The sequence below is a fragment of the Macaca thibetana genome, chromosome 11 (assembly GCF_024542745.1).
Source record: "Macaca thibetana thibetana isolate TM-01 chromosome 11, ASM2454274v1, whole genome shotgun sequence".
Lineage (NCBI taxonomy): Eukaryota > Metazoa > Chordata > Mammalia > Primates > Cercopithecidae > Macaca > Macaca thibetana.
Window position 1 is genome coordinate 35,390,954 of NC_065588.1, and position 19,411 is coordinate 35,410,364.

Here is a 19,411-nt window from a genome sequence, read left to right on the forward strand (position 1 = left end):
CCATCTAATTAGGCATACCAGCTAACACATTATCCTCTAAAATGAACACTCACTTTGGTCTCCACATGATGAAAGATGCTACCAAAAGGCTCACAAAAGGTATATTACAGATCTCTGCCAAACGTTCCTTAGTTTTTTCCTTCTGATTGATCCTTCACCCATCTTCAACTTAGCCTGTACCCTGGGAGACTGACATTCATGGGCGTCAGCCAGGGGCTCCTTTGCCCTCAGGCTTCCAATGAAGCACAGCAATGGGAGGTATCAGTAGGACATTAAGGGGAGGAGAGGAATGAGGTCAGAATATTTACTGTCCTGATTCCTTCCCTGCCAGGTCCCATCAGTGGGCTCTGTCCCTCTCCCAAAGGCCACAGCTCCTATTAGGCAGCCACTTCTTATACCATAGCCAGTGGTATAGCAGTCCACCTTCTGTTACTAACACCAGAGCACTGCCTCATCTCTTGTCGCTTCCCCTGAGGCTGCCTGTTCTCCTCCAAACTCTCCTAAATTATCTTGTTTCGATATATCATCTGTTTCCTGTCGAGATCCTGACCAGATCAGTGTTAAGTCTCAGGAAATGGTAACAACACTTTTTTTTTTTTTTTAAGAGACGGAGTCTCGCTCTGTTGCCCAGGCTGGAGTGCAGTGGTGCTGTCTCCGCGCACGGTAACCTCATCTCCCAGGTTCAGGCAATTCTCCTGCCTCAGCCTCCCGGGTAGCTGGGACTACAGGCACACGCCACCATGCCCGGCTAATTTTTTGTATTTTAGTAGAGACAGGTTTCACTGTGTTGCCCAGGCTGGTATCGAACTCCTGTGCTCAGGCAATCCGCCTGCCTCGGCCTCCCAAAATACTCAGATTACAGGTGTGAGCCACCGCCCCTGGCCTAACAATGCTTTTTTAAAGCACTACCACTGTGTCATCATTCCTTCCACTCCCATTCCTGAAGTCAATATTGACCTAGAATATAGGTCCCTACAATTCTCCAGCCTTTCACAAACAAGTCATTGACCCAGTCTCTTTCCTGGATACAGCTAGAGTTTTCAATAGATTTTATTGTTAAATATGTAATAAACGATAATATGAAGTTTATAAAATATCATCTTTGTTGGTCAACTGAATTACTTTTATAAATTCTTATAATCAAAAAGACTTAATTAACACTTCAGTTTCATTTTTAAAACTTAAGGAAACCGAGTGTGGTGTCTCGAGCCTATAGTGCCAGTTACTCAGGAGGCTGAGAGGAGAGGACCACTTGAGTCCAGAAGTTTGAAGCTAGCTTGGGCAACATATTGAGATTCCATCTTGTATTAAAAAAAAAAAGAAAGAAAAGAAAGAAATAAATAAACTTGAAGGAAGGGCAGGAGAAAATTCAAGAAAGGAGGAGCAAAAGGGAAAATGTAATATCAGAATAAAAGTAATAACTAGATGGTATTTCAACTCTCATTCTCAGATTAGTAAGTTTCTAATACCTTCTATTTTTTTCTTATTACATTCCTATACCAATTATATAAAGGATATTCAAAACTCTCCTGTAAAGTTCTTTCTAAATGAAACTACATATGTTCTTTGGGGAAAGGGAAGGGTCTCATTCTACTCTTCATAATAGTATATGTTTTATTAAAACTATTTTATTATGGGGAAAGCTAGCATTATGACTCTATAATGATAGTAATACATCCTTGATCCCAGATGTATATTATTTGTGTTTACAATCACTCTGAGAAGGAAAAAAAAGACTTATTACTTCATCTTGCTTCCTAGAAATAAAAATAACATTTTAAAAATACGGATGATATTGTGCAGATTAAGAATCTGGTCCTAAAGTGACGAACATAAGTTATTGATACCAATTTTTACCATCAAGGAAAAAAAAACTCCTACCACAAACATTAAAATAAGCCATAATTCTGTCATCTCCCAATAACCACAAGTGACAGCTCAAAGCCAAGACATTAGACTATAAGGAACACTTTATTTTTGTAAGGAAAATGTGGTAGGCAGAATTTGAAGATGATCCCCAATGATCCACACCCACATACAATTCCCGCCCCATAAGTGTGGTGGAACCTGCAATTATGAAGACATACCACTTCCAATTTAGTTACTAACCAGTTAGAGTTAATTAAAGGGAAATCATCCTGGGTGGGCCTGATCTAATTAGGCAAGTGAGTCTTTTAAAGAAGGTGAAGCATTAGACACATTTCTGCTGGACCGCAAGAAGAAAGCAAATAGTTATGTTGTGAACTACTTACAGAGAAGACTACGTTTAAGAGCTGAGTACAATCCCCAGACAATAGCAAGCAAGAAAATGGGGACCTCAGTCACATAAGCACAAGAAACTGAATTCCACCCAGAGCAGCAACCATCTTTTAAAATTATGTATTTGGAGATTGTTTCAATTAATAGATGTCTGGCCTTGTCAACCAACTTTGTGAAAAATTACCTTTCTTTGATTTTCAGTTTCTCTGCCAAAAGTTACCTCAAGTTGTGGGGTCAGGAGGTGAGAGACAGAGAATCAATCTGTATTTCATCATTCTCTTAAAGCACAGAAGATTCAGCTCTTATATATTTGTAAGATTTTATATTAAGAAAAGATAATTTGGTGTTCAAAAAAGATGGCTGAAAACCATTGCCATAGAGAAAATTCCTGCATATGGTAAGATGAAATAAGATGATCCTAAAGTTCTCTTAAGCATCAACTCTAAAATTATGAAAATTTTATATTGTGATGATTCTAAGAACAATTACAGATAATCTGGTTGCCAATAAAATAAAAACATGAGTCATGTTTGAAAGGGCAATGTTGCATATGTGTCAAATTTATCGGGTCCACATGAATTTAATTAGAAAAAAAAAATCCACTCCAATGGGGCATTTTCAATAGATTCAGCAGACTCAGATTTTTTAAACTATTTTATAGTGTATTTGAATTTGCTATATGAAACAACTCTGATATCTTACTGTCGTGCTTACTAAGGCAAACTGAAGAGTCTCCACAAGACTCAGGATACAAACAGATTTTTTGTATTTAAAATCCAAATGAACAATTAACAAATCTCCCTCCCAAATAATCAATTAACAAGCCATATTTTTCTAAATGCACACACACATACACATAAACAGCATGTGGAGTGAACATACCTGTCAATGAAATTACCTTTTTAATAAACTTGCATACATTTGCTTCATTTTTTTTTTTTTTTTTTACAGATTGTTTGCCTTTTAGAAAGCTAGCTGAATGTCATCCATGGAGCATTACATTACTGCATGAAGTATCAAAAATGGAGAATACAAACAGCATTTCTCATATAATTCTGGCCAGTTTAATTTGGTCTATTACTTTTAGGACAAAATCAGAGGGAAGTGAAAAAATTCATAGCAAGTGGGCAAGAGCAGGTATCTAGGAAAGATGGCTCACTTTTCTAGACATTTTAATGCATGAATGTACTAGAGAAACATTAGAGGACAAAGTATCTTTGACAAACATGCAAAATGCACTTAATCCTCTTCTTGAATTGAAGGTCAACGGAAATAGATAAATATGATCCATTAGCATGAATACTAATAGAGTTAGGAACTACATTTGTACATTCTGAGAGAACAATTTGAGTATTAGGAATTGAATAAAAATATCATTAGAGATTTTTGAACCATAATGAGTTGTCTGAGCCACTAGCTTTCCCCTTCCGGCAAAGGCCTAATGTCTGTAAGTACATTATAAAGGTTCCTGCTATATCAACAAAATGATGTCCTAAGTGACAGATATTTGAGACTAACTATAAAAATTTTTTCCAGAAAATAGGAAGAAATCCTCCTAGTGTCAATTCAATTTAACAAATAATTTATTGTGCCCCTATATGTAAGTTAACCATGTTAGCCATTGCAGGAGAAATAAAGAATAAACCTTAAGCTCCTGACAACTGGGAATTTATAATATAATAATAATAAATGAGGCAAATACAAAAATAACTGTATGAGCCAGGCTTGGTGGGTCACACCTATAGTCCCAGCTACTGTGGAGACTGAAGTGAGAGGATCGCTTGAGCTCAGGAGTTCAAGGCTGCAGTGAGCTAGAATGGTGCCACTGCACTCCAGCCTGGGTGACAGAATGAGACATCTCAAAAAAATAAAAAATAAATAACTGCAATTAAAAATGTATGCTATTAAAACACCATGAAGAGGCTTAGAGCAGTACTTTTCAAACTTTAATGTATACATGAATTACTGTAAATAGTTTTAAAAATATAGATTTTGATATTAAGGGTCTGAGTGGTCTAGGAGCTGAGATTCTGCATTTCTAATACATTTCAGGTGATGATGCTGATGTTGAATTCTGAGTTTCAAAGCCTTAAGGTAAAACAGATGGAAGACATCAGCCCAAGTAAGAAGAGGGAAGAAAAGTATAGTCATGACAAGAAGAGATAACATGTTATTTCAGAGGACCCTTGAATAGGTGGGATTTTTGAGGAAAAGGAAATCAAATATAAAATAAATCAATAAATCAACAAAAGAAACATGATTTGCTTTTTTTTTTTTCCTTAACTCATGGAGTTTTTTCAATTAAGGTAAATCATAATAATGATTATTAAGTCTACTGTTTTAAAAGAGCTATCTTAACATTATCTGTACAGATAGAATAGAATTTTATTTGCATGCCATTCCTAATAACTTAAGTGGTTTCTAGCTTTTGCAAAATCAAATATCTTCACATAACTACAATTTTTATTGTCGTGGTTCACAGCATGAGCTCAGACAAGAAAGCTCAACAGAAGCTGAAACTTGTAGACCCAATTCTGGATTATATCCCTGATTCTGGATCATGTCTCCCACTCCCCCATCCTTGGACAAGGCTGCTCCACATGTTGGCAGCCACATCCATGAAGAAGGGAGGCAGGATGTAGAAAAAGGAACATAGGGCTTTTTTTTCCCCTTAAGCAGCAAAGAACTCTTAACCTCTACATTTTTTCTATGGCCGTGAAACAACTTACTATAAACTTGGAACCTTAAATAATACACATTTTACTATCTCACAGTGTCTGTAAGTCAGAAGTCCAGGCATGGCACAGCAATGACTTCCAGTCAAAGTCTTACCAGACTAAAATCAATGCAAGAGCTGGGTGGCATTCTCAGTTGGAATTCAGCATCCTCACCCAAGCTCATTCAAGTTGTTGGAAGAATTCAGTTCCGTGCAGTTCTGGACTGAGGCCCTTTTATCTTGCTGGCAAAGGGCTAGCTCTCAGCTCCTAAATGCCGCTCTCATGGCCTAGCCATGTGACGCTCTCATAGTGTGTCAGCTCACTACTTGAAAACTACCAGGAGAATCTCTTGCTCCAGTCTGCTAAAATCTGGTCTCATATAATGTAATCATAGCAGTGATATCCCATCATCTTTGCTGTTTTCTATGAGTTCGAAGTAATTCACAGGTACTATTTAACTCCAGCAAAGTAAGTAACCAGGAGGCAGGGATCATGGGGTGTCAGTCACCTTGGGGTCTGTCTGCCATAATCAAGACAGTTCTTTCTCAGAAACTGTGACATTTGATTGGAGACTGGTAGAATGAAGAATTAGTTATGTGAAGGCAGTGGGCTGAGGAAGCAACCACTGAGAACAGAAGGGCAGAGAAAATAAGGAAGGAGGTATCCCTTAAAATGCCTGCTGCCAGTACCCATATCAGATATCTTTTAATTCGTCACTGGATGCTATTGGATATGAACAAAATACATCACATAAGTTTTATAAGCCCAACTACCCAAATTTCTCAACCATTTCATCCGTACCCAAAGAGGTATGCATCAGTGTGAAAGACACAGAAAAAATACTGTATATCTTCCTGGAGCACCAAGTTTATATTTGGTAATATTAATAAGTAATTTAAATATTCTTATTTTTAAAACAAATATGTTTTTATTTTATTAATAAATATTAATAATATATTATTAAATATAGTATTATTTTTAAAAATAAATATAAATGCAAAATTTATACTAATCTTTTAGATAAGACTTGAAGACTCAAAGAAATTTCCAGTTTGAAAGTACATTACACATTTCTCTCATTGTAGTTAGGGGAGCTGTGCTGGAAAGGCTTGAGACTATGCTATTTTGAGCCTACTCTGTACTTTATACTTCATTAAGTATTAATGAGGGAAAAAAACTCACAGGTGCAGACATAAATTTTTAAACACATTGTATCAAATGTAATGCACCTAAGCATTTCATTGTGGTCTCTGAAAGGCAAATTGCAGACTAAATTATTATAAAGGTAGTTTAAATACATATATACATATATATGCAGTCAGGTATTGATGCCTAGGTTACTGTACTTTACAATTATCCTACCCAATAATTAATTTTCAGGGTGGTGATAAAGGCTTTCTGTTTATTTGTTCTGGGTTTTGTTTTTGTTCTTGTCCTATAAGCTCCAATGTGTATCCTATGTTTTGTGGCATAAATTGCTAATGGTACTCCAAAATCCATTCTCTCTTTTTTCCTTATTAAGAAAATCTTTGCCTGGACACCATGCACATTCTAAGCTTCCTTGCAGTTAGATGTGGTCATGTGGTCAACTTTGGTCAATGTCAACAGTAGAGTCCTTAAATGGAAAGGATGGGCCTCCTCTTTTTTTCTTCTTTTCTCACTGGCTGGAATGTAGAACGGTCGGCTGCACTATTCTGGATCATGTGAATGGGGGTAATACCTGAGGGATGGTGAATCAATAAGATAGAAAGATCACAGGATACCAACACAATGGTACTTATCAGTTCTGGGCTGCTTATAGTCTGGTTGTAATGTGGAAGAAATGTAAACTTATTTTCTATTAAGGCCTTGTAATGTTGGATCTTTGTTAGAATAGCTCAACCCATGTCCTAACAGAATTTGACAACCAGAAGTAGTTGCCACCCTAATGGAACCTGTAATATGTGACACTGACTTGGAAGTTGAACGGCAGCTGCTGACAAAACAAACAGTAAGATGAAAAGCTACTAACTCTTTCTAAGCCACACCAAAACATTTAGTATGGATTGGCTTCTTCTTGCTGCTCTCAACAAAGCCCTTCAAGAAAAATAAACTCAGCCTAAATAAAGCAGTCTCAGGCAGATGTGGAAGTGAATTCAGCTCTACTGAGGAAAGTGTACACCACATACAGCTTGAAACCTAAGTTGACTTTACTGTGGGGCTTTATAGGGTTTAAAAGTCAGGTGTTTCTATATTCCTTACTAACACAGTTAAAACAGGAGGTTCAGAAGACACAGACTAAACTGATATAATCCTGGGACCCTAACAGTTTCTAGCCAGACAATGGCAGCCTGCCCAGAAATCAAAATGGTAAAGGTATTACCTTCTCACCTAAGCATGGAAATAACTGTCATTGATTAAGACACTGGGGAATTTGCAGAACACAAAGTCCAACAGTTTAAATCCAGAATTTTTAGCTGGGGAAAAAAAAAAATCTATGTTTGGCTGTGGTTACTTGCATTTGGAGTTTGGCTGTGGTTACTTGCATTTGGAGTTAATCTGCACAAACAGGCAGACAACTCAATGAGTTTTTGAAAGCATGCAGTAATTACACACACACACACACACACACACACACACACAAGCTTGGACCATAAAAGCCTATGACTGTTCATCTCAAAGACAACCTCTCAGACCCCCTTACAGGTACCAGCAGGAGTCAGCTTTGAAAGCTATCTAACCCCAAGAAAACAGTACACTTTCCAATGTCCACTTTAAATTTGGCCATGGAGAACAACAGACAATAAAGAACCTCCCAAAGGACATAACCAGAACCATGGAGAACAAGTGATTTTCTCCTCCACAAAGACAGTGGGGCAAGCTTGCCAGGAGGCTAACAAAGACCTTTTTCTACTGCCAGGATAAAAATCATCATGACTCCCACATACAGGATTTGACAGTTGCTAAGTAACTGCTAGGTTTCCTATCTTCCCCTTTTCCAAATGAAGAGTCTTATCTTGCTTCTCCTCTACTGCTATCTTTTGGATGTGTTACTTCACCCCTACTTATACAATGGACACAGTATCCGTTGTACATTGGATCCTTATGTGGGCCATTAGTAGATGGCAAACAAATTAGCTCTCAGATTGGATGTTCCAACCACAAGAATCCACATCAGAACTTGGGGAGAGAGCTGACTTCCCACCTCCCAAGTACAATAAATTATGAGATGGATGAAATGTGGTGAGGGAGTAGAGATGCTCCATGGATGGAAAAGAGAGTACACATGGCAGTAACTGCTAGATGTCTCCCAAATGCATGTTCTTTTTCCTCCACATTAATAGGAGTCTTAGCTAGGTATATGGTACCCTCTTTTGCTATAGGTGGTAACATGTGTGACATGAGTGAGTTCTGACTAAAATGCTGCAAGAAAAGTGATGTGTGCTACTTCCAGGTCAGTTCTTTTGAAGAAAAGAGCATGTCCTCTACTAGAATTTGCATGTTTGTCCCCCACAAACTTCTGGTTGAAGTTTGATCCCCAGTGTTGGACGTGAGGCTTAATAGGAGCTGTTTGCGTCATCGAGGTGGATCCCTCATGAATAGATTAATACCTTCCATGGTGGAGACCAGAGGCAGTGTGAGTGAGTTCTCCATTTGTTCCTGTAAGAGCTGATTGTTAAAAAGAGCCTGGAATCTCCTCCCTTCTTGCTTCCTCTCTCACCATGTAATCTCTGCATAACGCTGCTCCCCTTCACTTTCCATCATAAGTAGAACCAATCTGAAGCCCTCACCAGAAGCAAATGCTTCTTATAGCATGCAGAACCATGACCAAATAAATCTCTTTTCTTCATACATTGCTCATCTTCAGGTATTTCTTTAAAGCAACAGGAATGGACTAAGACATTCTCCCTGTTCCTCTTCCTGCTAGGCTGTGAACATGGCAGTCTCCATTCACACATATTACATCAATATCCTAGGGAGAGCAAAGCCACAAGATAGAAGGAGCCTTAGTCCCCAACACTGCAGATTCCTTACTAGCCGTGAACTACAATAATAATTTCTATCTTATTTACACATCTGTTGTTTTGGATCTCAGAGCAGCTAAGCCTATATTCTAACTTACATATGCTTATAAAACTACGACAAGAAACTTTTTAATTTGTTGTAAAAATATATCTCTAGAATGGCTTTAAAATCCTATTCCAGCTAAACTTCTGGTTAATTTAGATTGTGACTCACTACGCAAAAATCAGTGTTTTGCACAACCATTTACTGCCAGATACAGTGCTAAATTACCACTTATTTTTAAAAATAAGAAAGCTCTAAACATACTGAAACCTGACTGAAATGAAATGCATTCTTTAACAGAAATTTGTAAACACAGGTAAAAATGCCTTGAATTCTAAAACCTGGGAATTGTTTAACCAATTTTAATGTAGCACTTCTTAAAATGTAAATTTTGTATTAGTACATATGTTTTAGAGTTTGTTAGAACTAAGACTTTTCATCAGTTAATTTTCCACTATTAAAAAAAAAAACCTTTAAATTTAAATATCTGTCATATAGAGTAACATTTATTCAGTACAGGTATTTGGTTACCTAATATTTATTCAGTAAAAAAAAATATATATATATATATATGCTGATGTCTCCTGAAAGCCTAAGAACAAAGAAAAATAGTTAATAAAATAACATTGTATATGTCCTTGATGTTTCACAATTCACATATGCTTTTTATGTATCTCTAATATACAAACATTTGCTTTGTCCATTTAAGAGTTTGAAATCAATAAAGGGCAATATGGAATCATCCATAACACAAATTTGTTCAAAGGAGCAACATGTGGTATAAACTGATAAATAATGTGCACCATGATGAACTTGCTAGATGCCCTAATTGGCAATTAAAATATAGGCTCCCATGCATCTATTTTCAATGGAGTCTGCTTGCCACTACCACCAGTCCATAATACCCCAAAACCAAATCACATTTGTGAGCAATTTAAACCATAAAAGAACTTTCGAAGATAAGACACGTTTACCATAATCAGATATCTCTTCCATTAAGCTCCAAGGCATGCCAAGATTTGCAGACCCACTGAGAGAATGACCACCTTCTCCTAGGAGCAGTACAATAGATCCCTATCCATTACTCTTTTGGAGTGCAGGGCATTTTCTTTCTGATTTCCATCTTTATGAAGATGGATATCTTTTAAAATGTTAATTTGCAGTAATTTCAATAATTTAATTCAGGTTCCATTAATGACTACACATTTTGAAGATTTTTATATGGTGTCAACCCAACAGCCCATCCCTCTACTCCAGATCTGCTGGGATGTCAAGCAATGTGGGATGTGAGATGTTCACATCTTCCTCTTCTCCCTATACTACCCCACACACTATACACCTTCCAATCATTCTGTACATTTGTCTGCTCCCACACACACTTTCAACCAAATTGTGTTTTAGGGACACTACTTGCATCTTTGATTCATCTTTGTATCTCTTCTCCCATACACCTAACCTCCTATATATAGCACTATGCTTCCCATATGGCAGGTTCTTAGGAAAATGAGAGAAGACTACGGAAACTATTCAAAATGGCAACAACAACAACAACAAAACACCTAGGTTTTTTCTCACGTGTGCAATCCACACACTGTAAAACCTTTACAAAGTATGAGTATTCAGATCATTCCCATTATATTTTCATGGAAGTGAATGATTTAAATAAGAATTTTTAATGGAAGGAGAAACTTCTGGTTTAAAAAGACAATAGCACTCAATTTATGCTAATAAGAGGTGAATGATTCAAGTTCATGAGGAAAAGTAGAGACAAACAGAATTACTGGATGTTAGATTTTGTTTCCTTGAAGGTAGTCTTTATTTAGGAGACTAAAGTTTATTCAAAAAGAAAAAAAAATTAAAAACAATGAAAACCTAAGATCTAAATTTTGCTCCACCACAACATTGTGGGATAAACTTCATTTATGTTATACCAAACTATATTAAAAACAGTATTATATATAGAGTCATATATACATTGTAATGTATAACCTACAAAAGATATTCAATAAAAACTACTTGACTGATTGCCTAAAAGAAGGAAATACATATATATATTTGTCAGAACTGAAAGATGATTAATAGCACTGTTGGAAAAAAACAAGAATATATGTCATTCAACAAGTGCCTACCATATATGGCAGTCATTTTACATGCATTATTTTACTCTGTACAATAATCCAAAGAAGTAGGTATTAATTTTATAAGTTTACATGTGACAAAAGTAAAATATGGACAATTAAGTGCCAGAGAGAGCCAGAATTCAAGCCAATGCATGTCTTATTCCAAACCCTGTGAGTATTCTCTAGGTCACACTTCCTGCCTAGCCACAGCCTTCACAATAGTGGTAATAGTATGATTATTTTACTTGAGTAATTATAATTAAAATAATTGAGTGTAATTATTTTATTGAAGTCAGGATAGAAGGAGCCATAGCTAGAGTCTCAGTGTAACACATGCTGATTCCATCACTGAAACACAACATAAATACGGAAGGAGAGTATCCTATGCTGTGCAAATCTATTTGGTTCTTGGGCTTAGACAGAGTTTCAATAACAAGCTCAAAATGCAAGAAATTCCAAATCTATTTGGTTCTTAATTTTTAGGTAGCAAATAGCAAGTTTGGATACTGAAGGATTCAATTTAAAAAAAAAATTTTCACTTCCTGAGTTCAGATAGCTAAAGTTCAGTTGACAAATGATACTATCTATCTAAATGGGTTTTATAGTGTGCTTCCTATGCATCCTGCACTAAATTTAGTAGTGTATACAGAGGAGCCTTAAGACATTTGGTTCACAGCTGGGTGTGGTGGCTCACGGCTGTAATCCCAGCACTTTGGGAGGCCGAGATGGAAGAATCGCCTCAGCCCAGGAGTTTGATACCAACCTGGGCAACATAGGGAGACTCTGCCTCAAATATAAAAAATAAAAATAAAAAACAAGAATTTGGTTCCAAAGAGTTATAATCTACTTGGAGAAACAAGTCTATCACACCTATGTATATGTAATCACATATATTAAATCTACAATAGTGTATGAAGTAAAAGTCAAATCAAATGCTAAAAACTGCATTTTTTTTTCTTTGAGATGGAGTCTTGCTCTATCACCCAGGCTGGAGTGCAGTGACAAAATCTCGGCTCACTGCAACCTCTGCCTCCTGGTTCAAGCAATTTTCCGCCCCAGCCTCCTGAGTAGTTGGGATTACCTGCCATTACGCCCGGCTAATTTTTTGCAATTTTAGTTTGGCCAGGTTGGTCTTGAACTTCTGACCTCGTGATCTACCCACCTTAGCCTCCCAAAGTGCTGGGATTACAGGCGTGAGCCACTGCGCCCAGCCGTAAACTGCAATTTTTTAAAAGAAGAGATTGATAAAGATGGAAATAATCACAAAAGCACAAGTCAGGGGATAAGACACAGTAAATGTGGAAGGAAAAATCAGCAGGACCTGGGGATTAAAAGGATATTTCCAGCGAAGAGGGAGCATCATTAGTTAGAGCTAATTAACAGAGCTTAGAAAAAGTGCTGCCTGGCTTTTCATGAATGAGTGACAAAAAGAGTGTGACATGAAGAATGAAAGAAAGAGTGACAAGAAGATTGTGATATAAATATATATCTGGCTCTTCATGCTGCCTGCAGCCACAGCATGCCTCAACCATCATTCTCCCAACCCTTGTTTGTATAACTACCAGGCAGTCCTCTCAGGCTGCAATGATGTGTGTGGTGATTTTTGCTGCACATAAGGGAGATTACTCTGTTTGCTCAGCATTTCCTAGAAGGAACTTTCACAAGAACATTTTCATTTATAATCCAGTGGTCATTCCTTTGTTTCTTTGTGGCAAATCCAGCCCTTGCATACCTTTTGTCAACCACTTATGCTTGCCAGAAAGTGAAATAAATGGCAGTGAAATAAATGGAAAGGCCAAAGTGAAGTGCAAGCAAGTTAGATAAACTTCTTCAGTTCAGGACAAGGAGGTAGTTGGTGCTCTTGTTGGCTGAGAGTATTTGCAGCACTGTGCACTCATATGTTCAAAGGCTGAGAGAATTCAGCACCATGTGTTACACTGGCTGTCACTGGTAAGACAATAAAATAAAATTCAGATTGTGGGAAAATATGTACTATAAATGAGCCATACTAGATGTTTGCATGAAACAAGGATCAACATTTTAAAAGAAATTTTAAAAGAAAAAGACAAGTAAAAAAATCTATTGTCTCTTTAAAAGAAAAAGACAATAAAATAAAAAGAAAAGAAAAGAAATACATAAAATAAAATAAAAAGACAATAAAATAAAATTCAGATTGTGGGAAAATATATACTATAAATGAGCCATACTAGATGTTTACATAAAACAAGGACCAATATTTTAAAAGAAAACATTTCTGAAATAAATGGCATTCTAAGGAAATTGCTGTGTAAGGAACCCAGTTTTTGGTCTTCTGTAGATCCTTCAGCCCCACCTGCATCACCTCCTAACCTTGTCAGCTGTCTCAGCCTCGCCTGGAGAGAGGGCTGAGCTCCTGGCACTGTACAAGATCTGCAGTAGTATGGCATCAGACCTGGTTTGACTAGACTCACAAAAACCCTTGCACTTCCCACCATTTCTAGACACAAATGAAGGGCTGCTCCATGGGGTTGCAGGATCTGGCTTCCCAGTAGCTTCTGGAATGAGTAGCAGAACCCAGCAGGGCAGGAGGCAAATGCTAACCAATGGAAGACAAGAGATAGGAAGAAGGCACAGATAAATTATTTCCCTTTCGTCCCTCCAGTGGACTAATCCTAAATGAATGTTTCCATATGGGTTATCCAGAGACACCCCTGGTGACTTGGCTGTGTTCACAACTCCATTATGTGTCACCTTGTATTTGTCATTCCGTCTTCTCACCTTGCTTCATTTTTCTCTCACTTCTCTTACACTGTTATTTCCCCACTTGGTAGAGCATAAGCTTCTAGGCGCTGTTTTCTAGGAAACCCAGCCTAAGATAGGCAATATTAAACTAACTGAGGCAATTTTTTAATGTTTTTCCAAAAGTATTAAGAGAAAAAGAATAAATTTTTAACTATGTCTTTGCTTGCAGTGGAGTGAGGAGAAAGGGAACTAACACAGGTTGGACATTTACAATGTGCCTGGCACTGAGGGTAATAACATTACATGAAATAACATGAAAATCACAATTGGGTTTTCTTTTCTTTTTTTTTATTTTGCATGTCCATTTATTCAACATGATTAGGTAACTGTATCATATATATGCACCATACACGAATATCAAGTTTTTTAAAAAACAGAACACTGAGTATTAAAAAGGTATTGTGGCCTTAATTAAATCCTTGATTCAGAAAGCACTTCAGTAACTTTCAGTGCTTCAAAGTCATTAACATCATCACTGTACAGTAATGAAGAAAAAATTTGTACCATGTGCAATTTCCAGTATTTATGCAAGAAAATCTTATTTTACATATTTTCATTTCTATACAATTAAAATAAAATAAGTATTAGTACGACTTTTACAAATACTGTTCATTTTAATGAAGTTGGTACAGACAATGTCCATTTAAAACCCATATCCCAGGCCAAAAAGTACAAATAAAATCAAAAAGAGCAGTGTTCTGTTGTATTCATTTCTGCATGTATAGCTTTATTAGTTGCTAATGAAAATTAGAACTTTTCTGGGATCTTCTGACAAGATTTTTTAAAAATCTTAAAATGACTTTTCTTCAGTGAAGCCATCTTTGGAGTTAGTCATTACTCTCACCTTATCTGTCATCTTGACTTCAACCTGATATTCCTCTTCTTTTGGTCCAGACCCTCAAATTTTAAAAGTAGCTTCAAGTTAAGGAAAGGTCATTTTTCCACAGTTCAGTTCTCTGAAAAACTTCCATCTCCCACTGAAAGTCACAGTAGTGACAGGAGTGAAGGAGTGACAGGAGTGAAGCAATCACATGCTAGAACATGGTAAAACAGGACTGAAGCAATCACATGCTAGAACATCAGGGCCAATTGGAAAGTCATTATGAATACTTGCATTGGTTGATCTTATTTATCACCACAAGCCTGAAAATGCAATGTCTTGAAAAAGGTGGCCTCTCTGTGCACACGTAATTTTTAAAAAGGAGAGGGTAATATGAAGGGGACTGAGGCTTGATCACCAAAAATCAGCACAATGAAAACAAACAATAATGAACAATGAGCACTAGAATTCAAATTACCAGATGTTTCAAAGAGATGGGGTGCCAGTTTTCAATTCTGTTTTGAACACCACATTACAAAAGAACTATTTTTAAAAATAAAAAGGATTAAGGGAAAAGAAAAAAAAAATAAAAAGAATATGTAAACTGTTGAATGACCCCTCGTTTGTTCCTGATATACTTCAATCACATCTTCTTCCTCCATTCCCAGTTCTTTTGGAGTATGATTATCAGCAATTCTCTGACCCTCAAAGAGAAACCTGAGTGAATTCATTGGAACGCCCTGTCTTTGACAGTATGATTCTTTGAGTTTCTTGAGATGTGTTGTCATTTTCACTTGGAAGTGAATCTCACTGCTATCCTGTCCAATGACTTTGAGTTTAATATATTCACCTTCCTTCTTATCCCCCAAGTCCTCAGTTGAAGGTTTTGCCTCCTGGTCAGACATGATGACGGTGGCTTCACCCGGGGGTCTCCGCACAGCAGCAGCAGCCTCAGGTAGGCAGAACCTCACTCCAGGGTTTACAAATTCGTCTCCCTTCCCCACAGCCACAATTGGGTTTTCACGTAATTTCATGTACTGTCATTTAACCCTCACAATAAACCATCCAATTTTATGATGAAGAACAAGGAAATATAAATAGAAGTAGGTAGGTTTTTAACTTTTATAACACTGAGCTCAACATAGCAATACAAGCATTGCAGCTTGGATTGAGTGTTGTAGTCAGCCAGACCAGGTCAGGCATATTCCAGAACTCAAGTATCTGTACTACTAAACCAATCTGCAGGAAATCCATTAGTCCTCCTCATTTTGAATGCTTGGTTTCATCTCTTTTTCATTCCTCTATTCAGATGCTAATCAAAGCTCTGCAGCAGCCAGGCAGCACTTTTTCTAAGCCAATTCTTCTGCAAGTTTTGCAGAGTATGCAATACATAGGTCATCTTCACATCAAATGCTGCAGTCTTTTGTCTATTTACCGTTTTGAAGCAGAAAACCCGTTGAATTTCACCTAATTTAAACTTCATTTTCATTAACCAAATCTTTAAAGAAACTGCAAGTGGCTCTATCCAAGCAATCTTCTTACTGCTTTCGGCAAACTTATTTATAACTAATTAGACATAAATAAAACATTGGCTTGCATTTTTGTTAATTTTGCTGTAGATTTATAGAATAATCACAAACACTGATATAGCACATGCTATGTACCAGCCACTGATTTACATAGTTTACATTAGTTCCAATCTCAAGACTTGAAAAGATCTTAAAGATATTGGAATACAACCCCAGGGACTGCTTATATCCCCTCCATGATAATGTCACAAGAATATATTTCACTGAGTAGAAGAGCTTCCGCACTGGAGTCAGAAAACCCAGATCTACCACTTTTTGTCAGGTGATTATGTAATATAGGCACGGCAATTTCAGATGTCATTGCCTTTGATTCTCACAGTGACCTTATATATAGTTACAGCTCTGAAATCTTCATTTCCATCCCAATCTCTTTTCTAAAGAAGAGATGTGGGGGAGTTCCTGAAACCCCCATATATATCGAAGGACAACTAAACTGTCTTCACATATCTCTGCTCTTCCCACACCAATCCCTAGCTCCATTAATGAGAAATGCCAATCTTCCTAGCCTTCTCTCTTACCTATCTCACATCTAATCCATTGTGAAGATCTCATTGTGTCTGTGTAAAATCTCTCAAACCATCTTCTCCATCCCAACTATTAGCTCAATTCAAAGCCATATCTCACCCGGACAATAGCAACAGTCTTCTCACTGTTCTCGCTACCTCCGCTCAGCCCATTTCCCTGTCCACTACCATACATATATTTTAAACTGTTTTCCATAAACCTGCTAGAGTAACCTTTTAAAAACATCAAATTTAGTAAAAATTCTAATTTTTCTATTTAAATCTCTTAGTAGCTCCCCATTATTTTTAAAGCTAGGTTGATTCATTTTAGCCCTCAAACACTTCAGGCTCTTTCTCTTTCCATTGCTCTAGAACTGTTCTATCCTCTGCCTGAAATGCCCATCCTTATCCTGCTCATCCCACCCACCCACTCCTTCACAGCATTACTTCCGTTAGGAGGCTAATTCTGATCTCCTAAGGTTAAGACTTCTTCTACCACGTTTCCATACCGCCATGTTTCCATAGCATTTTCATTAATCTGTCTAGCTGTGTATTTTCTGTTATAAGATCATAACCTATGTCCTCAGTTATAAAAATCCCCCACTTTCAGCCGGGCACAGTGGCTGACGCCTGTAATCCCAGCACTTTGGGAGGCCAAGGCGGGCGAGTCACCTGAGGTCAGGAGTTGGAGACCAGCCTGGCAACATGGGGAAATCCCATCTCTACTAAAAATATAAAAATTAGCCAGGCATGGTTGCGGGCGCCTGTAGACCCAGCTACTCGGGAGGCTGAGACAGGAGAATCGCTTGAACCCAGGAGGTGGAGGTTGCAGTGAGCCAAGATGGCACCACTCCAGCCTGGGTGACAAGGGCGAGGCTCCATCTCAAAAAAAAAAAAGAAAGAAAGAAAAATCACCCACTTTCTTTTTCTTCCCTCCCTCTGCCTCACCTCTTCATTCCTTCCCTCTCTAAACACCCCACTCCAGCAATACATGCTTATCTAATTACGCTCTTAAAAAATTCTAGAGGCTAATCTTGAAACAAACCAGGCACAGGACCCCTGTGGAATCCTCCCGCTTAGGAGGAGTCACGAACAATTAGTCCACCACCATCGGGACAAAGTCAACATAAGGCCAACCTGACCTCCGGACCAGTGATTACCTAAGATAGCTATCAGAACAAGGCACAGAGACCCCCCCACTCTATACCACACCCACATATATCCCATACCAAGTTGCCCTTTAAAAACCCTATGGTAAATTTTAAAATGTAAAATTGTACTTAAATGTTTTTTGGTTTGCTGGCTCTCTGATTAAAACCTGCTTTTTTTCCCAACCCTCACCTCTTGTGTTTGGTTTTTAAGCAGTGAGCAGTCAAATCTGGGTTAGGTTACACCATGAGATCCCTAACGTCCCCAAGGATTTCCATCTTTTATCTTCAGCACAAAGCAACAGTCAAAACTTAATAAATGTGGAAGTAAATCAATGAACAATTCAACAATTGATCTTACTAAACGAAACATTGTATTTTTACATCCCTAAGCAGGAAGCGTACTGTTTTCCTCAAATAATGAATTAAAATAGTTAAGAAACAGAGTAATTATATGGGTACACACATATATACTTGTGCACTAAATTATTATATAATAGAAATTGAGGGGCCCTGAAAGAATACTTACTATAACTCCCTCATTTTATAGAGAAGAAAAGTCAAGCCAGGAGAGACGAAGTAATTTGCCCAAGTTCCCAAAACTGGGGAAGACATATGTAATGTCTTTGCGTGGACAGAGAAATACGTAAATATTTGCAGCATTATTCAAAAATAGCCAAAAACTAGGCATAATGCAAATATTTATCAATTGGTGAATGAATAAAGTACAGTATAACCATACAATCCAATACTGCTCTGCAATAAAAAGGAATGAACTACTGACATATGCAACAGCATGAATAAACCTCAAAAACATGATGCTAAGTGAAACACACCACACTCAAAAGACTAAATAGTGTATGATTTTATTTATTTAAAAAGTTTCTAGAAAAGGCAAAATTACATAGATAGAAAACAGGATCCGTAGTTGCCTGAGACGGACTATTAGTAAATACAACAGAACTTCTTAAGAAGTGTTTTAAAACTGGATTGTGATGATGGTCACACAACTGCATCAATGTACTTAATTACTGAACTATATACTTGCATTGGGTGAATTTTACGGTCTATAAATTATACCCCAACAAAACTGCTAAAATACTTGTTTTGGTTCTTTATAATGCATAGCATAATGTTTGTGTTCAATACTTTTTTTTTTACTTCAAGAACCACAATTGATGGGAAATCATACTAAATTATCATTTTAAATTATAATGTCTATAGCAGTGTTTTTCAAAATATAGTGAAACACATATCAGAATAATGCTGAGAGCTAGGTAAAACTACACTCCCACTTCCACCTTCATTCTTAGCCCCCACCGAAACCAACCCCCATACTGCTGATTCACCTTAATCAACTCTATTTTTTTCCACAGTACTTATCACCTTCTAATATATTATGTAATTAACTTATTTAATATGTGATT

General features: G+C 37.2%; 2 protein-coding genes across 12 annotated transcripts in view; both read right to left on the reverse strand.

Moving 5' to 3' along the window:
* The window catches only part of KIF21A (kinesin family member 21A), a 163,472-nt gene that overhangs the window by 91,079 nt on the left and 52,982 nt on the right, over nucleotides 1-19,411 (reverse strand). The gene's annotated exons all lie outside the window — the stretch shown is intronic.
* On the reverse strand, nucleotides 14,220-16,329 carry LOC126931729 (small ubiquitin-related modifier 1-like). The gene has a single exon (XM_050750142.1). The coding sequence runs from the start codon at nucleotides 15,776-15,778 to the stop codon at nucleotides 15,254-15,256; it is 525 nt and encodes a 174-aa protein (XP_050606099.1). The 5' UTR covers nucleotides 15,779-16,329; the 3' UTR covers nucleotides 14,220-15,253.